Source organism: Erythranthe guttata, chromosome 5 (assembly GCF_056151865.1).
Source record: "Erythranthe guttata isolate IM_541 chromosome 5, IM_541, whole genome shotgun sequence".
NCBI classification, from domain to species: Eukaryota; Viridiplantae; Streptophyta; class Magnoliopsida; order Lamiales; family Phrymaceae; genus Erythranthe; species Erythranthe guttata.
The window spans coordinates 7,304,185-7,325,409 of record NC_142537.1 but is presented as its reverse complement, the minus strand read 5'-3'; the positions used below and the strand labels follow the sequence as shown (position 1 = coordinate 7,325,409).

General features: G+C 34.9%; 3 protein-coding genes and 1 pseudogene across 5 annotated transcripts; 1 reads left to right on the top strand and 3 right to left on the bottom strand.

Moving 5' to 3' along the window:
- Nucleotides 1-805: 805 nt before the first annotated feature.
- LOC105965699 (uncharacterized) lies at nucleotides 806-1,874 on the bottom strand (annotated as a pseudogene).
- A 1,871-nt stretch (nucleotides 1,875-3,745) lies between these two features.
- On the bottom strand, nucleotides 3,746-6,742 carry LOC105962845 (tobamovirus multiplication protein 2A). Its single transcript, XM_012987183.2, has 7 exons — nucleotides 6,612-6,742; nucleotides 5,839-6,162; nucleotides 5,661-5,760; nucleotides 5,135-5,215; nucleotides 4,955-5,059; nucleotides 4,495-4,725; nucleotides 3,746-4,168 (listed from the first exon to the last, which is right to left on the bottom strand). Exons 2-7 carry the CDS (start codon nucleotides 6,081-6,083, stop codon nucleotides 4,058-4,060), a joined length of 873 nt encoding a protein of 290 aa, XP_012842637.2. The 5' UTR covers nucleotides 6,084-6,162; nucleotides 6,612-6,742; the 3' UTR covers nucleotides 3,746-4,057.
- A 4,703-nt stretch (nucleotides 6,743-11,445) lies between these two features.
- LOC105962840 (tobamovirus multiplication protein 2A) lies at nucleotides 11,446-16,276 on the top strand. 2 transcript variants are annotated; one of them, XM_012987177.2, is made up of 7 exons: nucleotides 11,446-11,692; nucleotides 11,895-12,219; nucleotides 12,299-12,398; nucleotides 12,681-12,761; nucleotides 12,837-12,941; nucleotides 13,337-13,552; nucleotides 15,868-16,276. In XM_012987177.2, the coding sequence occupies exons 2-7, from the start codon at nucleotides 11,975-11,977 to the stop codon at nucleotides 15,976-15,978; spliced, it is 858 nt and encodes a 285-aa protein (XP_012842631.1). In that variant the 5' UTR covers nucleotides 11,446-11,692; nucleotides 11,895-11,974; the 3' UTR covers nucleotides 15,979-16,276. The 2 variants fall into 2 exon arrangements, with proteins under 2 accessions (XP_012842631.1, XP_088674870.1); XM_088818744.1 differs by having other exon boundaries at nucleotides 11,560-11,688; nucleotides 11,894-12,219.
- A 671-nt stretch (nucleotides 16,277-16,947) lies between these two features.
- LOC105950274 (putative methyltransferase PMT14) lies at nucleotides 16,948-20,891 on the bottom strand. 2 transcript variants are annotated; one of them, XM_088818743.1, is made up of 8 exons: nucleotides 20,653-20,891; nucleotides 20,477-20,512; nucleotides 19,662-20,361; nucleotides 19,335-19,545; nucleotides 18,433-18,715; nucleotides 17,870-18,256; nucleotides 17,644-17,721; nucleotides 16,948-17,448 (listed from the first exon to the last, which is right to left on the bottom strand). In XM_088818743.1, exons 3-8 carry the CDS (start codon nucleotides 20,313-20,315, stop codon nucleotides 17,208-17,210), a joined length of 1,854 nt encoding a protein of 617 aa, XP_088674869.1. In that variant the 5' UTR covers nucleotides 20,316-20,361; nucleotides 20,477-20,512; nucleotides 20,653-20,891; the 3' UTR covers nucleotides 16,948-17,207. The 2 variants fall into 2 exon arrangements, with proteins under 2 accessions (XP_088674869.1, XP_088674868.1); XM_088818742.1 differs by lacking the exon at nucleotides 20,477-20,512 and having other exon boundaries at nucleotides 20,653-20,889.
- Between the last annotated feature and the right edge of the window lie 334 nt (nucleotides 20,892-21,225).

The following is a 21,225-nucleotide window of genomic DNA, read 5'->3' as shown; positions in this document are numbered from 1 at the left end:
AAATTTTAGTTATTGAATAAGTAGTGCTTAGTGGGTTACGTATAGTGCTTAGTGGGCTAAGTATAATACTTAGTGGGCTAAGTAGTGCTTAGTGGATTTAATTGTGGATTTTATTCTAACTTGCTAACTAACCCACTAACCCATTTTCTTGAGTGCTCTTGTGGTTGGTTTTCTTGCAGATCATGGGCTGAGGAGTGGAAGCTTGAAATGTCTATAAATACCGATTTCAATACTCAATGAAATTATCGATTCTAAGAAACAAAAACCGAGAGCTGAAAAGAATACATGAGTGTTTTAGAGTGGTTTTAGAATCGGTCGTTTGTACTCCTCATGAGTACATTCTTTACGTACTTCTCATAAGTACATTCGTTTTAGTCTAGATTGTTTAGTATATATGTTTCTAGACTTGGTTGTAAGAATGATCAAGATAGTGATTCATTCATAAGTTCTTTACGTACTCCTCACGAGTACATCTTTGAAATCTAGAATTTTTAATATTTTTCTTTTTGTATCTAGATTTGAATGTAAGAATGATCATGAGAATGATTCATTCATAAGGAAGAAGTTTTCGCACCTCTTCTGTTTGTATTCTTGGAATACTGATTTTAATATATTTTTTCGTCCTGTAAAGGGCAAGTTCACAAGTCTTTACTTGTGAACATTTTTAATTATGAGTATTGTTCTTTTATCTTTATATTTCCGCTGCATTTTTGTTCAAGTGTCATAACACTTAAGATAACACCTCTGTATTAAACGAATTCGGGACCATAAATTCTTTCATAATATTTGATCAATCCTGATTGATCTATTTGTTGCCATCATTGTTATCATCACCATGAAATTTGATCCCATCAATTTCTCCACTTGGTCCGGGAAAGAAATCAGCAACATCCAAATGGGTAAGGTCCATTGGATCAATATGGTCATTCTCGGTGTTGCTAAAATCAATAAAATTGATTTTCTTTCCCTTTTCCTTTTCCCTTGATGGATGCTTGATATAAATCAACAAGGTGCCTTGGAGTACGACAGGCACGTGACCAGTGTCCTTTCACTCCACACCTGTGGAAACTCTCATTTTGATTATTATGAGAGCCAAATTTTACAGTCTTGCCCTTGTCTTGTTTTTCACCATTTTTATTCCACTTCGGATGGTATGGTGCAACTCTAGGACCATCTTGATGTGGACCATAACCACGGCGATACCCACACCCGCGCCCACGACCCCGACCACGATTATAATTGTTTGCATTCACTTCAGGGAATGAAACATTTGCATATACTTCTGGAAATGCTTGTGATCCCGTTGGGTGGGAGTTATGATTTTTCAGCAAGAGCTCGTTGTTCTGTTCAGCAACGGGGAGGCAAGAAATCAATTAAGAGTATTTGGTAAAACCTCTTTCACGATATTGCTGCTGCAGGGGCATATTAGAGGCATGAAAAGTGGTAAATATTTTTTCTAACATGTCATGTTCTGTGACATCGTCTCCGCATGACCTCAATCGAGAAATAATTTTAAACCTGGCGGAATTATACTCATTTACCGATTTAAAATCTTGCAAACACAAGTGCATCCATTCATATCGAGCTTTAGGGAGTATCACACTCTTCTGGTGATCATATCTCTCCTTTAAATTATTCCATAGAGTAGCAGGGTCCTTTACCCCAAGATACTCAGATTTTAAGCCCTCGTTGAGATGATGGCGAATAAAAATCATTGATTTCGCCTTATCTTGTTCACTTTCCTCATTACCATCCTTAATGGTATTTCCGAGGTTCATGGCATTCAAATGGATCTCAGCATCAAGGATCCAAGTTAGATAATTTCTTCCGGAAATATCTAGAGCAGCGAACTCAAGCTTCGTGATGTTTGCCATAGCACTGAATATAAAATTAATAGTGCTTTAGATTATATGTATACTCCAAACTTCAGGTTTGAATCTAACTTATTTAATATATCCAAGCTTCAGGCTTTAATATTCGATATGGACTTCAAACCTATATTTTCTTTAAAGAACTTCAGGTTCTTATGAAAATTTGCATAACAATAAAGCAAATAAATAATAATTTAAAATATAGCATTTTAATTGACAATAATGATTATAAAGTAATGAAATTAATATCTCTTAATTATAGCAAAACATTTGATATCATTGTTAATGCATAAAAGAGAATAATTGTATATGCAGTTAACTAAACAAATATAATACATAAACAAATAAAAATTAAAGTATCACATAGTTAATAAAATTCTAAAATTTGATTTGTACTAATGGTTTTTATCTATAATCTTAATCTAATTCTTAATCATATATGTATATTAAAATATTGAAAACATGTTTTATAAGCCATTTATCGAAAACATGAATAATTTTATTTTTTTCAGGATATTAAAATAATCACAAAATCCTTACCAACTTCAATGAAAAACGGGAGCAAGCTCGTGCTGATAACGTATTATAAATATACTAAAGAAACTCAAGTAAAACAAGAATATGGGAGATCAAATGGAGGATAATAGAACATTTTCTTCTTATTCTTTCTTGTATATTCAAGTGTGTTTTCAATCCATTACAATGACATCTATTTAGAGTTCTCAATGAGCATATTGAATACATAAAGTATTAATGAAGCCCACTTAAACTCTTTCGTTTTTTACATGCACACTAAATACTTATTGAATGCATTCATAACACTCCCCCCTTGGATGTCAATCTTAATGGAATATGCCTCGTTAAACAAAAATTTTCATTAAGTAAGCTTCAAGTTTAATCATGAAATCCATACGTATTATTAAGTACTACATAATTTTTAGCAAATAAACTTTTCGTATTAATAAAAGAACTAAATTAAATAAACTTCTTTAATGTTTTCTTTGTAGAGAATGATAAATGTAATTTGATCTATTTATTATTTAAATTGTTAATAACTCAGTTAGCCATAGTCAATTAAGATTACAATTGAGTACCATAGGGGTATAATGAACAGTGTTCTAAAAATCGGCCGAGGCGGCCGATTAATCGGTCTCCGAGGCGGAGGCGGTCCAAAACCTTTACGATTTTAGTGTGAAGGTTTGAAAAATCGGTTTTTTTGCCTCTGGGGCGGTTTTAGGCGGTCTGAGGCGGTCAAACCTTTAAGGCGGGTCAAACTCGGTGGCAAAAATCGGGCAAAAATCGGTAAAAAAACAGTTTTTTTTTTTTTTTTTTTTTTTTTTTTTTTTTTTTTTTTATATATATATATATATATAATTCAAAATAAAAGTTGGGATTTTAATAAAAGGAAATATGAGTTTATGCCTTATTTTGTTTATGTTAATTGTTATTGTTAAAGAACTAATGATGTATGCCAGAAATGTTCAAGAATAAATGTACATTACAAAAAATATTTTTTTATTTATATTTTATAAGGATATTTATGTATTATCATCTTATAATTATTAAACTTTTATTTTGTTATTAAGAATATATTAATGATGGAGATATAACTATGTTTAAATATCTTTTTATATATGTTTCGAGTATTTATAAATAATATCTAGAGATATATTATATTAAATTTTAAAAACCGATTTATTACCGATTAATCACCGCCGCACCGATTAATCGTGAATCGGTGCCTGACTGACTCGGACCCGATTACCGCTTTTTACAACCTTGATAATGAACACTATATAAAAGGAAAGAAACCACCACCCTATTCATCCTTCTATATATAGTAGATATAGATAGATTCAGCATTACTGGGGAGGTTGTATAAAGAGGATGCGACAATTGCATTTCTGCAGACAACTTATCGAAGCAACCTACAAATCATAGTAACATACATCCATCTGCTAATAACCGTAAAAGAGGCACCGAACAGTACCTGAGAGAACACAATAGCTTAGAAACACGACCATCACGACTTTAAACTAAGAAGATACGACAAAACACGTGGCAATCCCAAACAGTGTTATTATTACTCAGATAAGATACAAATACCCGACACATCATAATTACAGTCCGATTCAAAAACAGAGATTTCACTTTCGGTGCAACATGAAATCAAACAGGCCGTCACATTACATAATGATGCAGCCACGACTTCTTTCCTCGGATGGTTGTGTTGCAGATTGCTGGGACCTGTTCGACTCAGACGGGTTGTATGTGTATTCTGATGTATCGAGCCCGTACTGTTACACAAGTATTAAGTCAGTACTGTAGATGTAGTTTCATCATCAGCAAATACAACAAAACCGAAAATACTAATAGTCGTGGAGCTGAATAATCACAAAATAATGAACATTATTAATTAGGATCAAGGGATTCCCGACCTCTAAAACATGGCTAATAAACGACCACACTTACAAACCAAGAACTTCAAAGCGTGAATAATTATTCACTCGTTTCAGGTAAAACTACTACAAAAAAATGCAACATTGAAATGGAAAAGAAATAATATTTCTCAAAAAGAGTAATGTATTTGACGGGGCCAAAGAGGAGTAAAGACATTTTTCACCTTTTCCCTCATACGTCTACTCCAAGAGTCGGTTCTGCTTGTAAGGTGATCAGGGGTATTAGTGACAGGTGTATTAGTGACAGGGACACCCGTCACTGGACCGCCAGCTGGCTTATTTATCAATGGCTGCCGGATCTGTTGCCTGGGCCGACCTATATATTCTTCGTCACTGTCATAGTCTGCTGGTGTATTTGCAGCCCTTACAATAAGTGCTAGCAAAAATATAAGCGCCTGCGCATTTTCATTGTCGTTAATATAACTGGAAAAGCTAACGAACTCAAACAGTTTTTACAATATAAAAACTTCCCTATAGAGGTCAAATTATATTTCCGACACTCGGACAAAATTCACCACCATTTATTAGGTAAAGAGCAGATAATAGCAAGGTCTATAACTAGCAGAGCCAATGTAATTCAAGAGCAGATCTTCGTCTTAAGATGGTAATTGTCAGTAGTCTTACCTCTAGTATAACAGCACCGAGAGCAACCCACTTGATAATTTTCCAGTGGTCATCCAGAAAGTCATATATCATAGAAAAATTTCCAGTCTTGTCGGTTGGAATTTCCTGCGCAGTTTACTTTTTATCAGAGTCCCGAATAATAGGTGTGGAACTAAAGATAACAAATGTAGTGAAACTTACGTCTTTCCAGCTTTCGTCAAAGAATATAAAAGCAGAAAATCCCAGCTCGGCCAATATCAACAAGATCACCAGCACTGAATACTTTATTATCTTAAGGAACCCAATCATTAATAAGGCAAAAAACACAATGTGGACAATAACTTTTAGATTCCATACGACTTAAATGTTCACAAAAACGTGAAACAGACAGAGACGGAAAGTATTAAGTTAATTCCAGGAAACAAACATATTGTTAATCATATTTCTCAATAATGATAAAAGTACAGTTTCTTGACGTTGATCACTCAAGCTAGAAGCTTAAAGGATAGAGCAAAATTACTGTTACATTCTCAAACTTGAAACAGTTAGCATTTTTCAACTAATGCAAAAGCTTTAGGATAGTGTATACACACATTCCGCAAAACGAGACGGCTTGACCGTTTACATGCAACATTCAGCAGTTCAAGTACCCAATCACATTAATATAAAATAAAATACGTTAGTGTAGCAGACACTTGAACAGTATAAAATGAATAGAAAAGGATACACAAGTGAGGCAGCAGCCATTCCGAGTAGCAGTTCCGATGCAACCACAAAAAGCAATGAAAAGAACAATTCCACCAAGCCCAATGAAAAGATAAATAAACCTGCAATTCAAGTCAACATATTCATTTTCCGGAAACAAATATCATTAAATAACTAAAGACGAGGAGTTGTTCGCGCACCATGCTTTGGGCAGTTTGTCGAAAATGTTATTAGCCAAAGAAACAGCTAACAGCATGGGCCGACCAAGCTGTACAAAATCATCGGTCGAAGGGGGGAGTGCGGAATCACCACCATCATCGTCTGAAGAGATATTCTTATACTCAACAAAAAGGTATACTCCGTACCCAATCATACCCAAACCAACAAGAACTAAAAGGAAGTTCAACAGCTTCAATAGACACTCCCAAAAACCCTTACACGCCATTCCCAAAACCAATCTACGATGATTCAATTTTTTCCTTTACCGTTTCTAAATACTTCAACTCAACCCCTTTCTTTGCATCCTGCAAAATAACCCCAAAACTTATTGCCTTCTTAAATAATAAAAAATTAATAATCGTAAAAAAAAAACATAAGGCATGCAAATAAGATAGCTCTGAGGTAAAAAAAAAAAAAAAAAAAAGACTCTCCTTTGCAGTTAGTGTTAAAATTAACAGTTGAGTTTATGTACAACAATTTGCCCCAATTATATAATTTCTGCCCCTCACATGAAAGAAAATTACGAAGACTACCATGAACAAAACCTCAGAACTTAAAAAATGCCGATGAAAAATGCAGAATCGGAAATATAAAGGCAGGCACTAGGAGGAAACAATGTAATCTGCAGCAACAAGCGAAAAATAAACCTTGATAATTTAAATACTTCGTAAATAGGAAAAAAGAAATGGAAAAGGATCAGGGGAAAAACTCAAGTAAAGCTTTTTTTTTTTTTTGAGAGAGAGAGAGAGCTTACAGAAGAATCGGCGCGTGATAGTGTAGAGTAAAGAATAACAGGGGAGATAGAGATGGAGAAGAAGGGTGTAGAGGAAGAGTACGGTGAAACTGGGTTTTGCGGTGTCACCACCATAGTCGACACATGGCATTTTTTTCATTTTCTCTATTTTATTTCAAACAATGATCTGCTCCAACTGATGATGCTCACGTCACCATCTGATAATTGTTGACGGGATTTTGTATATCTGGACATTTACGCCCTCCAAATTGAAGTTACACAACAACCTCGATAAATAAATAACTTTGCTTCATTAATAAATTTACGTGCTATATTAATAATTCGCTAAATTTATAAGATAATACATATTTGAAAATTTTAAAAAGTCCCATATAATATATAAATTGATGATACTAGAAATATATCACTTTAAGTAGTTGAGATAGAAGGAGCTGGAGAGCAAAATGGATCACTGCTCACGTGCTAGATGATCATGAGATACCTGCGAACAGAGAACACGTGAACTAGGTCGGGGATTGATTCGATGGAAACCCCTCCTACGCTCAAGTCAGACGTGCGAATTGTAGAAATAGTTGAGAGGATATGAATTGTCGTATTGTTCCGATAATAGAGCGTACCTTTAATAAATGAATTAAATCGTTATTTATACCTTGTCGGTTGTGGTGAGATTAAATTGTTGGGCCCAAACCTTAATGTGATTGGGCTTTTGTAATAATGTTCTTCTAAATTAGGTTTGTGGCCCAGTAGATATAGATATTGTAAGCTTATTGGGATGACCCAAATATGCATATCATTAGTCCTCCACTCTTGAGTCGATGTGGGAGTCAAGTCGAAAAGACTACCAGGTCTTGTCGAGAGTATATCGGTATTGTAGTTATCTTCATCTGTTTTCCTCTTGGGAGGAGGGAGGGCCGAAGCCTCTTCGATGCGCACGTGTTTCTCAGCGCGACTTAGTAACTCTTCCAGAGTGATTGGAGGTCTTCCTGCAATAGATTCATTGAATCTACATTGCTTCAAGTTGTATTGAATGATTTCCAGAGAGCATGCTTCCTCCCACGTTAGGAACTTCGTGGGCTGCCTCTACAAATCGTTGAATGTAGTTGCGGAGGGTTTCGCCCTCTCTCTGGGTAATAGTGAAGAGGTACGCGGAAGTCTTAGCGTACTCTTTGTTGATAGCGAAATGGTGGGTGAAGCGATCCGTTAGTTGACAGAGCGCTTCAATTGACCCAGTGGGCAAGGAGTTGAACCAGCTCAATGCTCGTTCGAAAAGCGTTGTGCGAAACATCTTGCACATCGCCGCGTCAGTTCGGCCATATAGATTTGCCATGGCGTAGAACTTTTCAAGGTGCTAGAAATAGATCGCCTTAAGTAGTTGAGATAGAAGGAGCTGGGAGAGCAAAGTGGATCACTGCTCAAGTGCTAGACGACCTTGAGATACCTGCGAACAGAGAACACGTGAACTAGGCCGGGGGTTGATCCGACGGAAACCTCTCCGACGCTCAAGTCAGACGTGCGGATTGTAGAAATAGTTGAGAGAATATGAATTGTCGTATTGTTCCGATAATAGGGCGTACCTTTAATAAATAAATTAAATCGTTATTTATACCTTGTCGATTTGGCTGAGATTAAATTGTTGGGTCCCAGTCATATTTGAAGGTGATTGGACTTTCGTAATATTTTTCTTCTAAATCGGGCTTATTGGGCTGACCCAAATATGCATATCATATATTAATAATGCATAAAATTAAATTTTAAATTACATGTACAGTACATATTTTATAGATCTATGAAGGCTTAATAAAATATAATTTAATTGTTGCTTGTTTCTTGATGAAGTGCACATTACCATCGATCTCATCCCTCACTTTTCTTAACATGGTTAAAACTTCTGGTATAGTTTTCTCATAAATCAACAGGAAATTATTTAATACCATTGTTGCTTTAAGAGCTTCCGTTCGTGACACGGGCTCTGTAGTGTATTGAACTAATAGTATAATGAATAATATACACGTAAAAAGATTAAAAAAATGTATTTACTAAAAATAATAATGAAAATAATTTCATAAATTAATAAATTATTAATTAATGTATAAATTAATAATTATTAATTTATCGATAAGTTATACTTCACTAATTTAATGGGATCTTGATGGACCTAACTGTATTAATTTATAGATGTTTAACTGTATAATGTCAAAAGGATTTCTATTTTTATATATAAAAAATGGACTATTATTACAAATAAGTCCACCATGAACTACTTATTCATAAGTGGATCTTTGATATAACCTCCAATACTTGTTTTAAGAGGGAGACACCGAAGTAATTTTGCACTATTTGAGAAAAGTTCACTAGCTAAATTTTTATTTTTAGGATTTTATTTGAACCCTATGTGGGATTTGTGAACTCAATTCTTTGATTTTATGCAAGTATTAATTTCATATTATTTCTTCTACTTGTTTTAGTAAGTGCATGAACTTGATCATTTTATGTGCTTGATATTATTGAATTTGAATCAGATGATCCGTTTAATAATTATAACTGTGGTGGAAGAACATTTGTTGTGTTATCATAGGAATATAATTAATTTCTTAGGTACTCATAGTTGAGTTTTGTGCCTAATGCTTTGTTCTTGATTGAATTGCGTATGAATACAATAATTAAGTCCCGAATAATAGAATCGTGATACACGTGAAAGCGGGTTATGATTAATTTAGCATCTCAGGTTAATAATCCGAGTTATTGCTTGCATACTTGACGGAATTGAGGGATCAATTATCGCATAGGGGAAGATAAAATCCTAGGTCTTTTTAATTTGATTAATCTTCGTGTTAATTTCTTACTTGGTCTATCTTGCCTTTTAATTTGCTTCTAATTTAATTTAATTTAATTATAATTTAGTTTAATCAACTCTAAATTCGACTGTATAGGGTGAGCCTGAACATAATTGGAAAATCTAGTGCTTAAGAATAGATAGTTGAATATTTCTCGTGAGATAGATACTCGGACTTAATTGTTCGCTATATTTACTTGTTTGATACCTTTACTTGCGTGTAAGTATTACAACCAACAACCATCAAGGCATGAATTGGAGAAAGATGTTGAGGGGCCGGAATTGATGAATTTTCATCAGAAGGGAGCAAAATTTAATGGAGTTCAATCAGAGGGATTTTATCAAATGTAGTCAATGGTAGAGTCAAATAAACATTCGATTTTGTCTTAGACCGACTCTATAATAAGGTTGAGTATTGCCATGAAGTGGGCTCCACCCCCTCCTCAATTGTCTTGGTCACGCCGCCGCTTCCAATGGTGGTTTGTCGGTGGTGGAGGCTTGTGGGTAAGAGGGTCGATTCCCATTTTCCGTAGATTCTTCTTGATTTTCACCTCATTATCTATTTTTATTGGGAGGCGACGATCAATCTTCGAATTTGGAATGATGAAGGATGATACATGCACATAAAATGAAGATTGAAGCTTCGTTTGCTCCCTTCGATTCTTTTTTACGATGAGCTGTGTTTTCAGCCTAATCAAATTGATGAACAAGTACAACAAAAATAAGAAAAACTACAAGAGAAAGTCAACATGACACACCAACATGACCAACATCTTTGTTACTAGCTTAGAAGGGTGTTTGTGACAAACATTATAGTATGGGTGCAAATTGAACTTTTCATTTTTCTAATATTACAACTTAAAATAACTTATTTCAACAAAACAAAAGTAAAATTGATATTTCATACACCAAAAAATAGATTGGGAAAATTAATAAGACCCCCCTTATTTGGAAAAGTCATGTAAGGTAGATCCCCTCAATTAAATAATTTTACAAAATCCCTTAGGTTATACTTTAGCTAATTTTTAGACATTAAATTTCATATTGTCTTTCAACAACCCTAATTTCATTATTCTTTTCTTTCTCATTTACCGTCTTCTCTCTTCTCTATTTTTTTTTTCTCTCCTATCTTTTTTCACACAAATCCACTGACAATAAACAACGACAAAAAGGCGCAGTTTTTATTATGGCTTTTCTGTAAGAAATCGACATATGTATGTATGTCGGGTATATATGTGATTGTGAATTCCCAGTAACGCTGCGGAATTGAATTCAAATCAGAGGGACTTTTATTTTTATTTTTTATTTTGAGTAAAATTGAACAATAAGAAGATGAAACAAGTAAAATAGGTGAGCTTACGAGAAACGGCTGCAAATGGTGAGACATGTCTTGAAAAATAGATCTTCGTTAATGAAGAAATGTGGAATTTCGAAGAATTCCAACAACTGTGTGTGAAACATGAATTGTGGAATGAATTTGAGAAACACGACGTTTATTATAGTTGTGTTTTGTTATTTTCAGTAGCTAGTTCTTTAATCGATTATGCTTTAGTTGATGGTAATTAATACATCTAATAATAATGAAAAAATAAAAATTAGATAACAAAATAAGGACTTCTTCGACCCTACACTCGGTGATAAACACCGAGTGGGTCTTTTGCTGCCACGCGTCTTTTTTATTTTATTTTATAATATATTTCCCCGCTAGGGTTTACCTTTAGGGGTTTTAGAAAAATAAAAAAAAAGAACACGTGGCGGCTGAAGACCCACCCGATGTTTATCACTGGGTGTTGGGTCGAAGGAGCCCGGAATTAGAGAGAATGAGAAAAGTGCATAGGTTTATTTCAAATAACGAAAAATAGATTGGACCTCTCCCTATTAATGAAAGATTTGAGGACCTCTCCATATTAATAAAAGATTTGAGGGAGTTTTATCAAAAACTCCAAATAGATTATGCACCACAGTAAACAAATATTGGATTAGGCAGTCCATTTTAAATCTAATTAATGAAGTCAAAAGGACAACAAATGCAAATAGAGGTCTGATAAGGATTAATACTAAATTTAAATAATTGGAAAATAAATAAATATATTAGGAAAAGGAAATTATGCGACCTGGTTGGCAAAGCAAAAAGTCACACCTTCATTCATTCTATTGCTTTTTCGATCTCTCAATTCTTCAATAAAATCCACTCATCTTATTTTATCTCTCCCCCCTTCCTCTGATTTCTGCGATCCTCCTCCTCCTGGTAATCAATCCTCCATTTTTTTACAGTTAGTTACCATCATATCTCCTTTATCTGCGATCCGCTTCCGTTAATTTGCTTTCGAATTTTGTTAATTATACTGTTTATTCTTCAATTTTTGAATGTTTAATCTTCATTGTTGAATGCCTTTCTTTTTGTGTTTTTTTTCGATTATTCAATTTCTAGTATTGGGGTTATTTTGCAGGATACAAACAAAGGGGTTGAGTTGAAGTAATAGAAACTGTAAATTAAAGGAATAATTGAATCGGAGATTGGTTTTTGGGAATGGCGTGTAAGGGTTTCTGGGAATGTCTGTTGAAGCTGTTGAACTTTCTGTTAGTTCTTGTGGGTTTGTGTATGATTGGGTATGGAGTATACCTTTTTGTAGAGTACAAGAATATCTCTTCAGATGATGATGGTGGTGATGCCGCACTTCCCCCTTCGACCGATGCTTTTGTGCAGCTCGGTCGGCCCATGCTATTAGCTGTTTCTTTGGCTGATAACATTTTCGACAAACTGCCCAAAGCATGGTACGCGAACAACTAGCCGTCTTTAGTTATTTAATGATATTTTGTTTCCGGAAAATGAATATGTTGACTTGAATTGCAGGTTTATTTATCTTTTCATTGGGCTTGGTGGAATTGTTCTTTTCATTGCTTGTTGTGGTTGCATTGGAACTGCTACACGGAATGGCTGCTGCCTCACTTGTGTATCCTTTTCTATTCATTTTATACTGTTGATCTGTCTGCTACACTAAAGTATTTTATTCATATTAATGTGACTGGGTACTTGAATTGCTGATGTAGCATGTAAATGGTCAAGCTGTCTCGTTTTGCAGAATGTGTGTCGCTACTATCCTAAAGCTTTTGCATTATTTGAATCTGTTGCACATTGGTTTGAACATTTAAGCTGTATAGTAGAATCACAGAAATGACTGTCGACATTGTGATTTATTCTTTTGTCATGATTGGGGTTCCTTAAGATAATAAAGTATTCATTACTGGTGATCTTGTTGATTTTGGCCGAGCTGGGATTTGCTGCTTTTATATTCTTTGACGATGACTGGAAAGACGTAAGTTTCACTATATTTGTTGTCTTTAGTTCCACTCTTATTATTCGGGACTCTGATAAAATGTAAACTGCACAGGAAATTCCAACCGACAAGACTGGAAATTTTTCTATGATATATGACTTTCTGGATGACCACTGGAAAATTGTCAAGTGGGTTGCTCTTGGTGCTGTTATACTAGAGGTAAGGCTATTGCCAATGTCTCTCATACCCATATCCTCATATATAGATCGAAAAAATGTTTATACTATATTTTTTATCGAAAAACTGTTTATACTATATAGGCAACAAAGATTTTAGCTATCTAAACGAGTGTGTATATCGTCTAAGAATTCCACTGTCAATTACCAAATGGTTGGTTATGCAAGTTCAATTTAGGTCATATACCAGATCTAGTTATAGACCTTGCTATGATTTATTTGCTTAGTGTTGTCTTTACCAAGTAATTGTGGTATACCGTATATTTGGTCCTAATGGCAGGAATAAATGTTTGGCATCTATCGTTAAGGTTTAGATTGTTAAATCTGTTTGAATTCATTAGTGTTTCCAATTGTATTAACGATAATGAAAATGTGCAGGCGCTGATATTTTTGTTAGCACTTATTGTAAGGGCTGCAAATAGCCCATCAGACTATGATAGTGATGAAGAATATATAGGTGGGTCCAGACAACAGATCCGGCAGCCATTGATAAATAGGCCAGCTGGCGGTCCAGTCACTGGCCCCCCTGTCACTAACAACCTAGATCAGCGTACAAGCAGAACTGACTCTTGGAGTACTCGTATGAGGGAAAAGGTGACAAATGTCTTTACTCCCTTTTTGCCTTGTCAATACATTATTTTTCTTGAGAGAATCTTTTTTCGATTTCATGTTACATTTTGTTTTTGATTTAGCTGTTCGATGATTTTTTTATTAGTAATGGATTAAGTGCTAATCAACGAATACAAGTAACAATGCTTAGAATTTAGCTCGCGTGAAGCTGGAAACAATAGAATCCTTATAAAGCTCTTAGAAGAATAACATGTCTTCATTCCTGTTTTATATGGACTTGATAATTGTGTGTTGGTAAAGATGGTATTCAGCTAAGCTTGAAAATATTTTACGAGAGGTGCAGGTGCTTCTAACATGTTTTAGGTTACTAGATAAAATATTCAGAAGAAGACCTTGTACGTAAAAATATAAGATGTTTAGTAGGTTAAGATTGTTTAAAAAAATGTGATGATATTTGAACTTCTCTTTTAAGATCTTTCGAGCTACTTTATTTGACCACGTAATGACAGGCTTGTCCTCAACACTAGAAACATTAAGGTTGTATATGGTTGGGGGTAACAGCCTAACAGCTACGGTAATAACCAATCTGATTAATTACGTGTCAATACCAATTGCGGTTCCATTATCAAATAGTAATATATGATTGTCTCGAGATCTGGATTATTTACTGTTGTTAGAGTTTGTGGTATTAAAAAACAGCATCAAATCCTTCTAGAGCCCAAACCTTCTAGAGTTCAATTCCCGTTCTCAACCCATGAACAACATGATCTTGAACCCTCTTTCGTAATAAACAAAATCCCCTCTTGTTTCTTTTGTTACCAATATACATTCACTGATATATACATAGGACAGAGTTGTATCTTTCTCTCTCTTCGGCGTGTCTCTATTGATTGATTAAACTAATTGTTATAAATTGGATATGATCTTTATAGGCTGTCTGAGTTCTAATCCATGTATAATCTCATAAAGGCAGAAGTTGTAGTGCGATTAACTGCATAATTTTGAGTAATTTTATCTTGAATAGTATAAAGACTATATAACTATATAACTATATATATATATATATATATATATATATATATATATATATATATATATATATATATATATATATATATGTGAACAAGAACTTGCACAAATATGCATTTTCACAAGCATGTTTCTGTGATGATCAGTTGATTTCCTTAAAGAGTTGCAGCTTGTTCCTTCTTTCTTCTATCCCATCTAGAAAAAAATTGTTCCGTCTTTAAACAGTTCACCTTTTGAGTAAATATGATAGTAAGAGCTCAATAAAAGCTCTCTGGTTATCTAGATCCTAGAATCTATAAGTTTGGGGAGTTTCTCGTTCTATTTTCAGTTGGCAAATAGAAAGAGGGGAAGAGAAAACGGTAGTTCCTCAACAGTGAATATCATGGGGCTCGTTTGCTTTGTATCTTTGGATTTTGCTTGACGTATACTCTAAAGCTAAGTAGTGCGCAATTTGAATAAATACCACACATTTGCATGTCTAGTTAAATCACAGCAGAGACAATCTTTCCTAAATCACATGTTTGCTTCGTTTTTTTTTAATCCAGACAGATGTAGCCATCAAAGTCAAAATTGCCTCTCAACTTCACAAAATTAGCTAGAGCCCACGAATCTGAGTACAATGAAATATCAGTTGAATCCGAGTACAATGAAATATCAGTTTAGAGCGAGCCCTCAAATTAATAACCACTTCCCCATAGGAAAGATTAAAAAGAGTTTCTCCCAGTTTTCTACCACAAGGTACTAAGAAAGATGAAAACTCAAGATATGATACGAGGCAAATAAACTATTAGCCGATGCTGATGTTGGATTAGAAGATGGGTATGTGATAAGATACGGAGAGACAGCTGATTATGTCGATTTTGATTTGAATTGGAAATTAGGGATGTTCAATCCTTACTGTGCCGCTTAAATAATACACTAGGGCCTCGTTTGGTTGGGGAGATTAGCCATGATTAACTTAATAATAGGACTTTGTTTGATGTTTGGTATCCCCAATAACTTGCCGGGTCGACCCGCAAATATTATGTTATCATGGCTTATCTTGCCTTCTAAGCATGTTTTTATTGGATCACGGAAGGTCCAACAATATAATTGGGTTTCATTAGATTATTTTATCTTATCTTGGCAACCAAACGAGGCCTAGATGTATGGGGTCGTGTGTTTTTGTCAGCATTATTATGTTCTCTTTCAGTCATTTAGTAGTTTTGCCTGAAATCATTGGGTGATTGTCTCTTTTTTTCGAAAATTGAATAAAGTGGTAAAAAAACTAGACCCAGATCCGACATCTGACTTAATAATTGTGTTAACAGTATGGGCTGGATACCTCAGAATTTACGTACAACCCGTCCGAGTCAAACAGGTACCAGCAATCTGCAACTCAACCATCTGAGGAAAGAAATCGCTGCTGCATCATTATGTGACGTGGCACCCTATTTGATTTGATATTATTTGACGCTGCTGCACCAAAAGTGTCACCATTGTGTTTTTTGATTATCGAACTGTAATTATGTTGTGTGAGGTATTTGTATCTTGTGTGAGTAATGGTTCGTTTCCTTGATTAAAAAACCCCTCTTCAGGATTGCTGTGTGATTTATCGTATCTCTTTAAATTTGAAGTCACGACACTTTCGTTCCATTGTTATTTCTGTAAGATATTATGTTCTTACATTGTTGTTGCCGGATTGATGTATTCTATTATTATCCAAGTTTTGCTTTATTAGGTTGTATGCAGATCTGCCTTTTATCCTTAAATTGCCTCTCGGCGAATTTGATTTAATCCAGTTCTCCGCAATAATAGATTGCAAGGGGATTATGAATACACCTGATGATCGTAAGAATTAAAAAAATCGATCATACAAGTCCTCGACAAGAATAGTCATTTTGTTAAAAAATATTTTGCATTGATTTCTTAGCGTGACACAAATCGAATCTTGAATTTTGCAGAACAAACATAATCGAATATCTTTTCTACAGGCTTTCTAAAGCAACTAGAATTATTATAAAACGAAGCTTGTATGAGAAAGTTACGGTTTAATTAACGACAAAATTTGTTCATAATTATTTGTTTACAACATTTCATTTTGAATTAGCTTAATCGAAATGAGAGATTTATATGTTTAATTTTGTTACAGTTTCAAACCAATAGAGCGCGCGGCAGGAGATTCAACGGAAAACACTTTTTACGTAATTTTTTTCGTAGTAAATATAACTGTCGCATTATTTCAATACAATTTTGATCATAATCCGAATGAAGTGTCAGAAATTGCAAAACACGAATGATGTAGATTTGTACGTGCTTTCAAATGCAACTTGAACCATTACAATCGGATTTCGTGTGAGAAAGTTACGATCAAAACACCCCATATTAAAAAAAAATTGACAAATCAAACATGAAGACCAGTTTTGCTATTTTTATTTCTCCATTAATAACTCAACAAATACAGTAAACTTAGATACAATTGATCAATGCCAAAAAACTGGTCACACTCGATTTAATTTAAAATAAATAAATAATGAAAATCCAACACCTACTCGTTACTAAGGTGTTTCAATGTTACTTGTGAAGAACCAACTTAATTACTTGCCAAGGTATAACATTAATAAAAATGCATATAATTCTGAGATTGTCGTAGTATAGATACGGAGTGGGTTTATTGGTCGGAAGTGGAAGTCTCGTTGGCAGGAGCAGCCGCCCAATATTGCTTGACGGCGACGAGTATTTTCTCGGGGACAAGTGGGCCGTCCTCATGGTCCATCATTTTAGTATCCCATCTCATACCTTCTGCTATTTTCATTACCTTATTCACTACTTCAACTTCGTCTCTGAATATTATTGACCCTTCCGGCCTTAATATTCTATCCATTTCCAACAAAATGTCTTCATATTCACACCTGAAAAAACACGAAAACAAAACAAAAAAACAAATCATTCCAATTTCGATAGCCGATTTCGAACTGATAAACATTCTCTCTTTTCTAGATAAAATTTCATAAACCCGATAATGAACAAATAGTTTCTTGAATATTCTACAACCCGAAAACATCCTCAAGAAGAATTAAAGCAATGGTGGAATTGTGTGTGCTTACTTGTCCTGGTATAATTTGAATACGCCACTCGCGTGGATGAGGTCGTACGTCCTTGGATAAGTAGAAAAACCTTCGCACCTGAAATAAAATAAAATAAAATAAAATTAAAAAAAAAAAACTAATTATCGACATCATCAAACTGTGTAATTTCCCCAATATAATAATAAATATTCTGCAACTTTTATTCTTGTTTTTAAATGTGAAGAAGAAAAAAAGGAAAGGTTACCAATCGTGATAAATTCCGATCAAGCCCCTCTCAAAGACAACACCCAAAGTATTGTCGGCGATAGTGGGGACCACATTCATCACCCACAGTTTGGACGAATCCAATGCCGCCGCAAAGCCGCCAAGGCCAGCATTCATATCCATGATGTTTCTATATCTTGGGCTACCCAGTAACCTGTTAATTCTTTTGTAATTGGTAACACGCTTTTTCCAAAGTTTATTGTCCTCTTCGTAGGATTCAGTTGTGACACCTGGCACATCGCCACTGCGTACACGCGGCGGCACATCGAAAAGACGGGCTGGGAATTTGCTCAACTCTCCTCCAGCTACTTCATCGGAACTCTTCACCTCCGGGAAAGGAGTTATGCATGTCTCCATTTTCTTGTACCTAAAAATAAAAGTCACGATTTAAAAAATAATAAAGAAAAGGTTGTTACGTAATTATAAACATGGGATTGTTACTTTCGACTTCGTAACATAACTTATCATGACATGTTCGGATGAGATAAATCGAGGAATGATGAATAATGTATAAAGGTTTTTACTTAGTCGTAATTTACTTACCATACATCACCATCATCCGAAGACTGACAAAAGTTGTCGGATTTTCTAGCGCAAGATTTGTCGTTGACTTTTTTCTGCCAGATGGCAACATCTCCTTTTTCGTACTTCTTCTCCCAGCAAAGGGATTCAGCCAACTCTTCGATTCTTGATTGCTCAGCTTTTAGATCTTCTTTTGATCTTTTCCATGTTTTGTAGTATGTCTTCCAATTGATTGGAGGGCCCGACAAAACCCAATATCCACCGGGTCTAAGAACTCGGTCAACTTCCATTAAGTACGTCCCATCTAGAATACATGAAAAAAAAACATGTGAATATTAGAGGTACTTTGATGAAAGAAAAGAAAAAAAAAAGGAATCTTTTGTTTTAATTATTTATGTTTGCTATTTGAAAAACTTCTCAAAGCAGAAACCCGAAAATATTATAATTTTCCAATTTTTTTCTTCGTCAAAATGATAATTGATCGATCATCTTAGAAGAACAATTATGATCATTGACGAGGAATCATACGGTTTGCAAGTCAAAACGATTCATTTGTTTCACATGTATTTGACGATTTCCCGTCCATGAAAAAGGCTTAGTAAAGTCGAAAAGAAACGGAATCTTTTAACTTATTTAGTAAAGGCGGCAAAAATCAGAAAACATTCTTGAACTCATCCAAGTTCTGATCACCACTAATATATTACGTAATCGATATTTCCCACAATTCGATACTAATTATTCCATTTTCCTCGTTAAAAAATGATAATTGAGACATCTTAGAAGAACAATTATGAACAATGATGAGGAATCGTAATTGAATTATTCCACGTTTTAATACTCCCATGTCCCGAATTTATTACCCGATTTCCATATTCCAAATTTCTAAATAAAAAGATTATTATGCTGCAACAATTATTACATACCGTTGGCGGTCCATGGAATCAAGCACCTCGAGCATTGAGCCATATCAAAAGCTCTAGACGGATAAGGAAGCTGTATCGATCCAAGAACTGCAATAATCGCAGGCACACCTCTTTCCAATGCAAATTGCACTTGCGCCTCGTGATTATCCCTCGGCGCAAACGACATTGTCAACACTTTCCTCTTGAGCATATACGCACCCCAACTAGCAACCTATTTGCCAAAAAATAAATAAAATAAATAAATAAAAATTGCCCTCATTGAGTAAACTTAAAAAAAAAAACTAAAATTAGTTACAAAATACGAAAGAAAGAAAGAAAGAAACATACTCCACAACCGGTATCAAGGGCAGTTCGAATGGATCCATCGGCTATGGGAATAACACTCGCCAGCTCATCAATATAAGCATCGGCCCCCTGAGGAAACATAGTCCCACCCCCCGGAAACTTAAACACATTACCCTCAAACTGCACCCAATTCTGCACGGCCTTCTCAACCGCCAAGCTTTTAAAAGGCACATTCGAATAGTAAACATAGTCCCGACTCTTGGGCCAAGCAAAAGGGCTCGTGTACCCATTGGGAGCCGGAATCAAGCACTGCAATTTCTCGTTTTGCGGTGGGCAGTGCCTCTCTCTATAGACCATATCCTCCCTAGGGAATTTCATGGCACGATCTTGCTCTTGGCAAGGAGTGTAGTCCGTGTACTTAACATCGCACGGTTTGAATACTTTCGATTTGGGTTCCTCCGACGAATGAACGGGCGCCACGTAGTTGTGGTGGCTTTCGAAGTCGAGGGAGGGCGAGACTTCGTTGCAGTTCGCTTGCTGTTTGTTGATCTCGATTGCGTAATTGTCTCCCTTGCCGAAACCACTCCTTTGCCATACTCCTAGCAAGTAGAAGAAGCAGCAGAGGCCGATTACGACGAATAAGGAGAGCCGGCTTCGCCCTTTAATCCCCGATGATGCGTGAATTTTCGAAGCCATTGATTTATAAATTAATGCTCAGTAAATCATCCAGAAGTACTCACCCCTATTAAATGAAAATTTATTCACAGAGATTTAATGCACAGCATAAAGCAGAGAGAGAAAGTAGATCTTACGAGATTAGGTTTTATCAAAAAACAGCATCTAAAACAAATCTTTACCTCAATCGAACATGTATGTATATAAATTGATGAGATCTGTTCGGAAAAAAAAGTAGATGAAGCAAAGATTCTTAATTCAGGATCCAACTAAGTTCATTGTTACTATAATTGATTAACTGAAAATGAAGATGATTGAACCAAAAAAACAAGTAGTTGAAAAAAGAGAAGAGATTAACCTGGAGAGTAAGTATGAGCGCTGAGTATATACGGAGTGACTCACTGAGTCAGATTCCGTGCTTCAAGAGAGAGATGTATCTTCTTCTTCTACTACTTCTAGTTGTTATATTATGTAAAGAGTAATGCGATTACAGAGAGATGTTTGTGGGAGGGGGGTGGTGGGTGGGGAGTGGGGGTGCGAGTATTTATTGTGTCAGACATGTCACAAAGTGAACGATGAGTGTCAATTAATTCTTTTATTTGAATGTTTTCTTCTTCTTCTTTTATTGTTTAATTTTTTTATTTTTTTATTTCAACTTAACACCGACAGTCTCGGAGATGTCTAGTAAGATTCTTCAATATTTTTATTTTTTATTTTTTAATTTAATTTCGCATGGGTATTTGATAAGGATGACATATAAATACTTATTAATGCGATTCTTCAATTTTTTTTTTTTTTTTTTTTTTTTTTTTTTAATTTCGCATGGGTATTTGATAAGGATGACATAATAATTACTTATTAATGTTCAAAATACAGTTAAACCTCTATAAATTAATACAGTTGGGACCATCAAAATTTCATTAATTTAGCG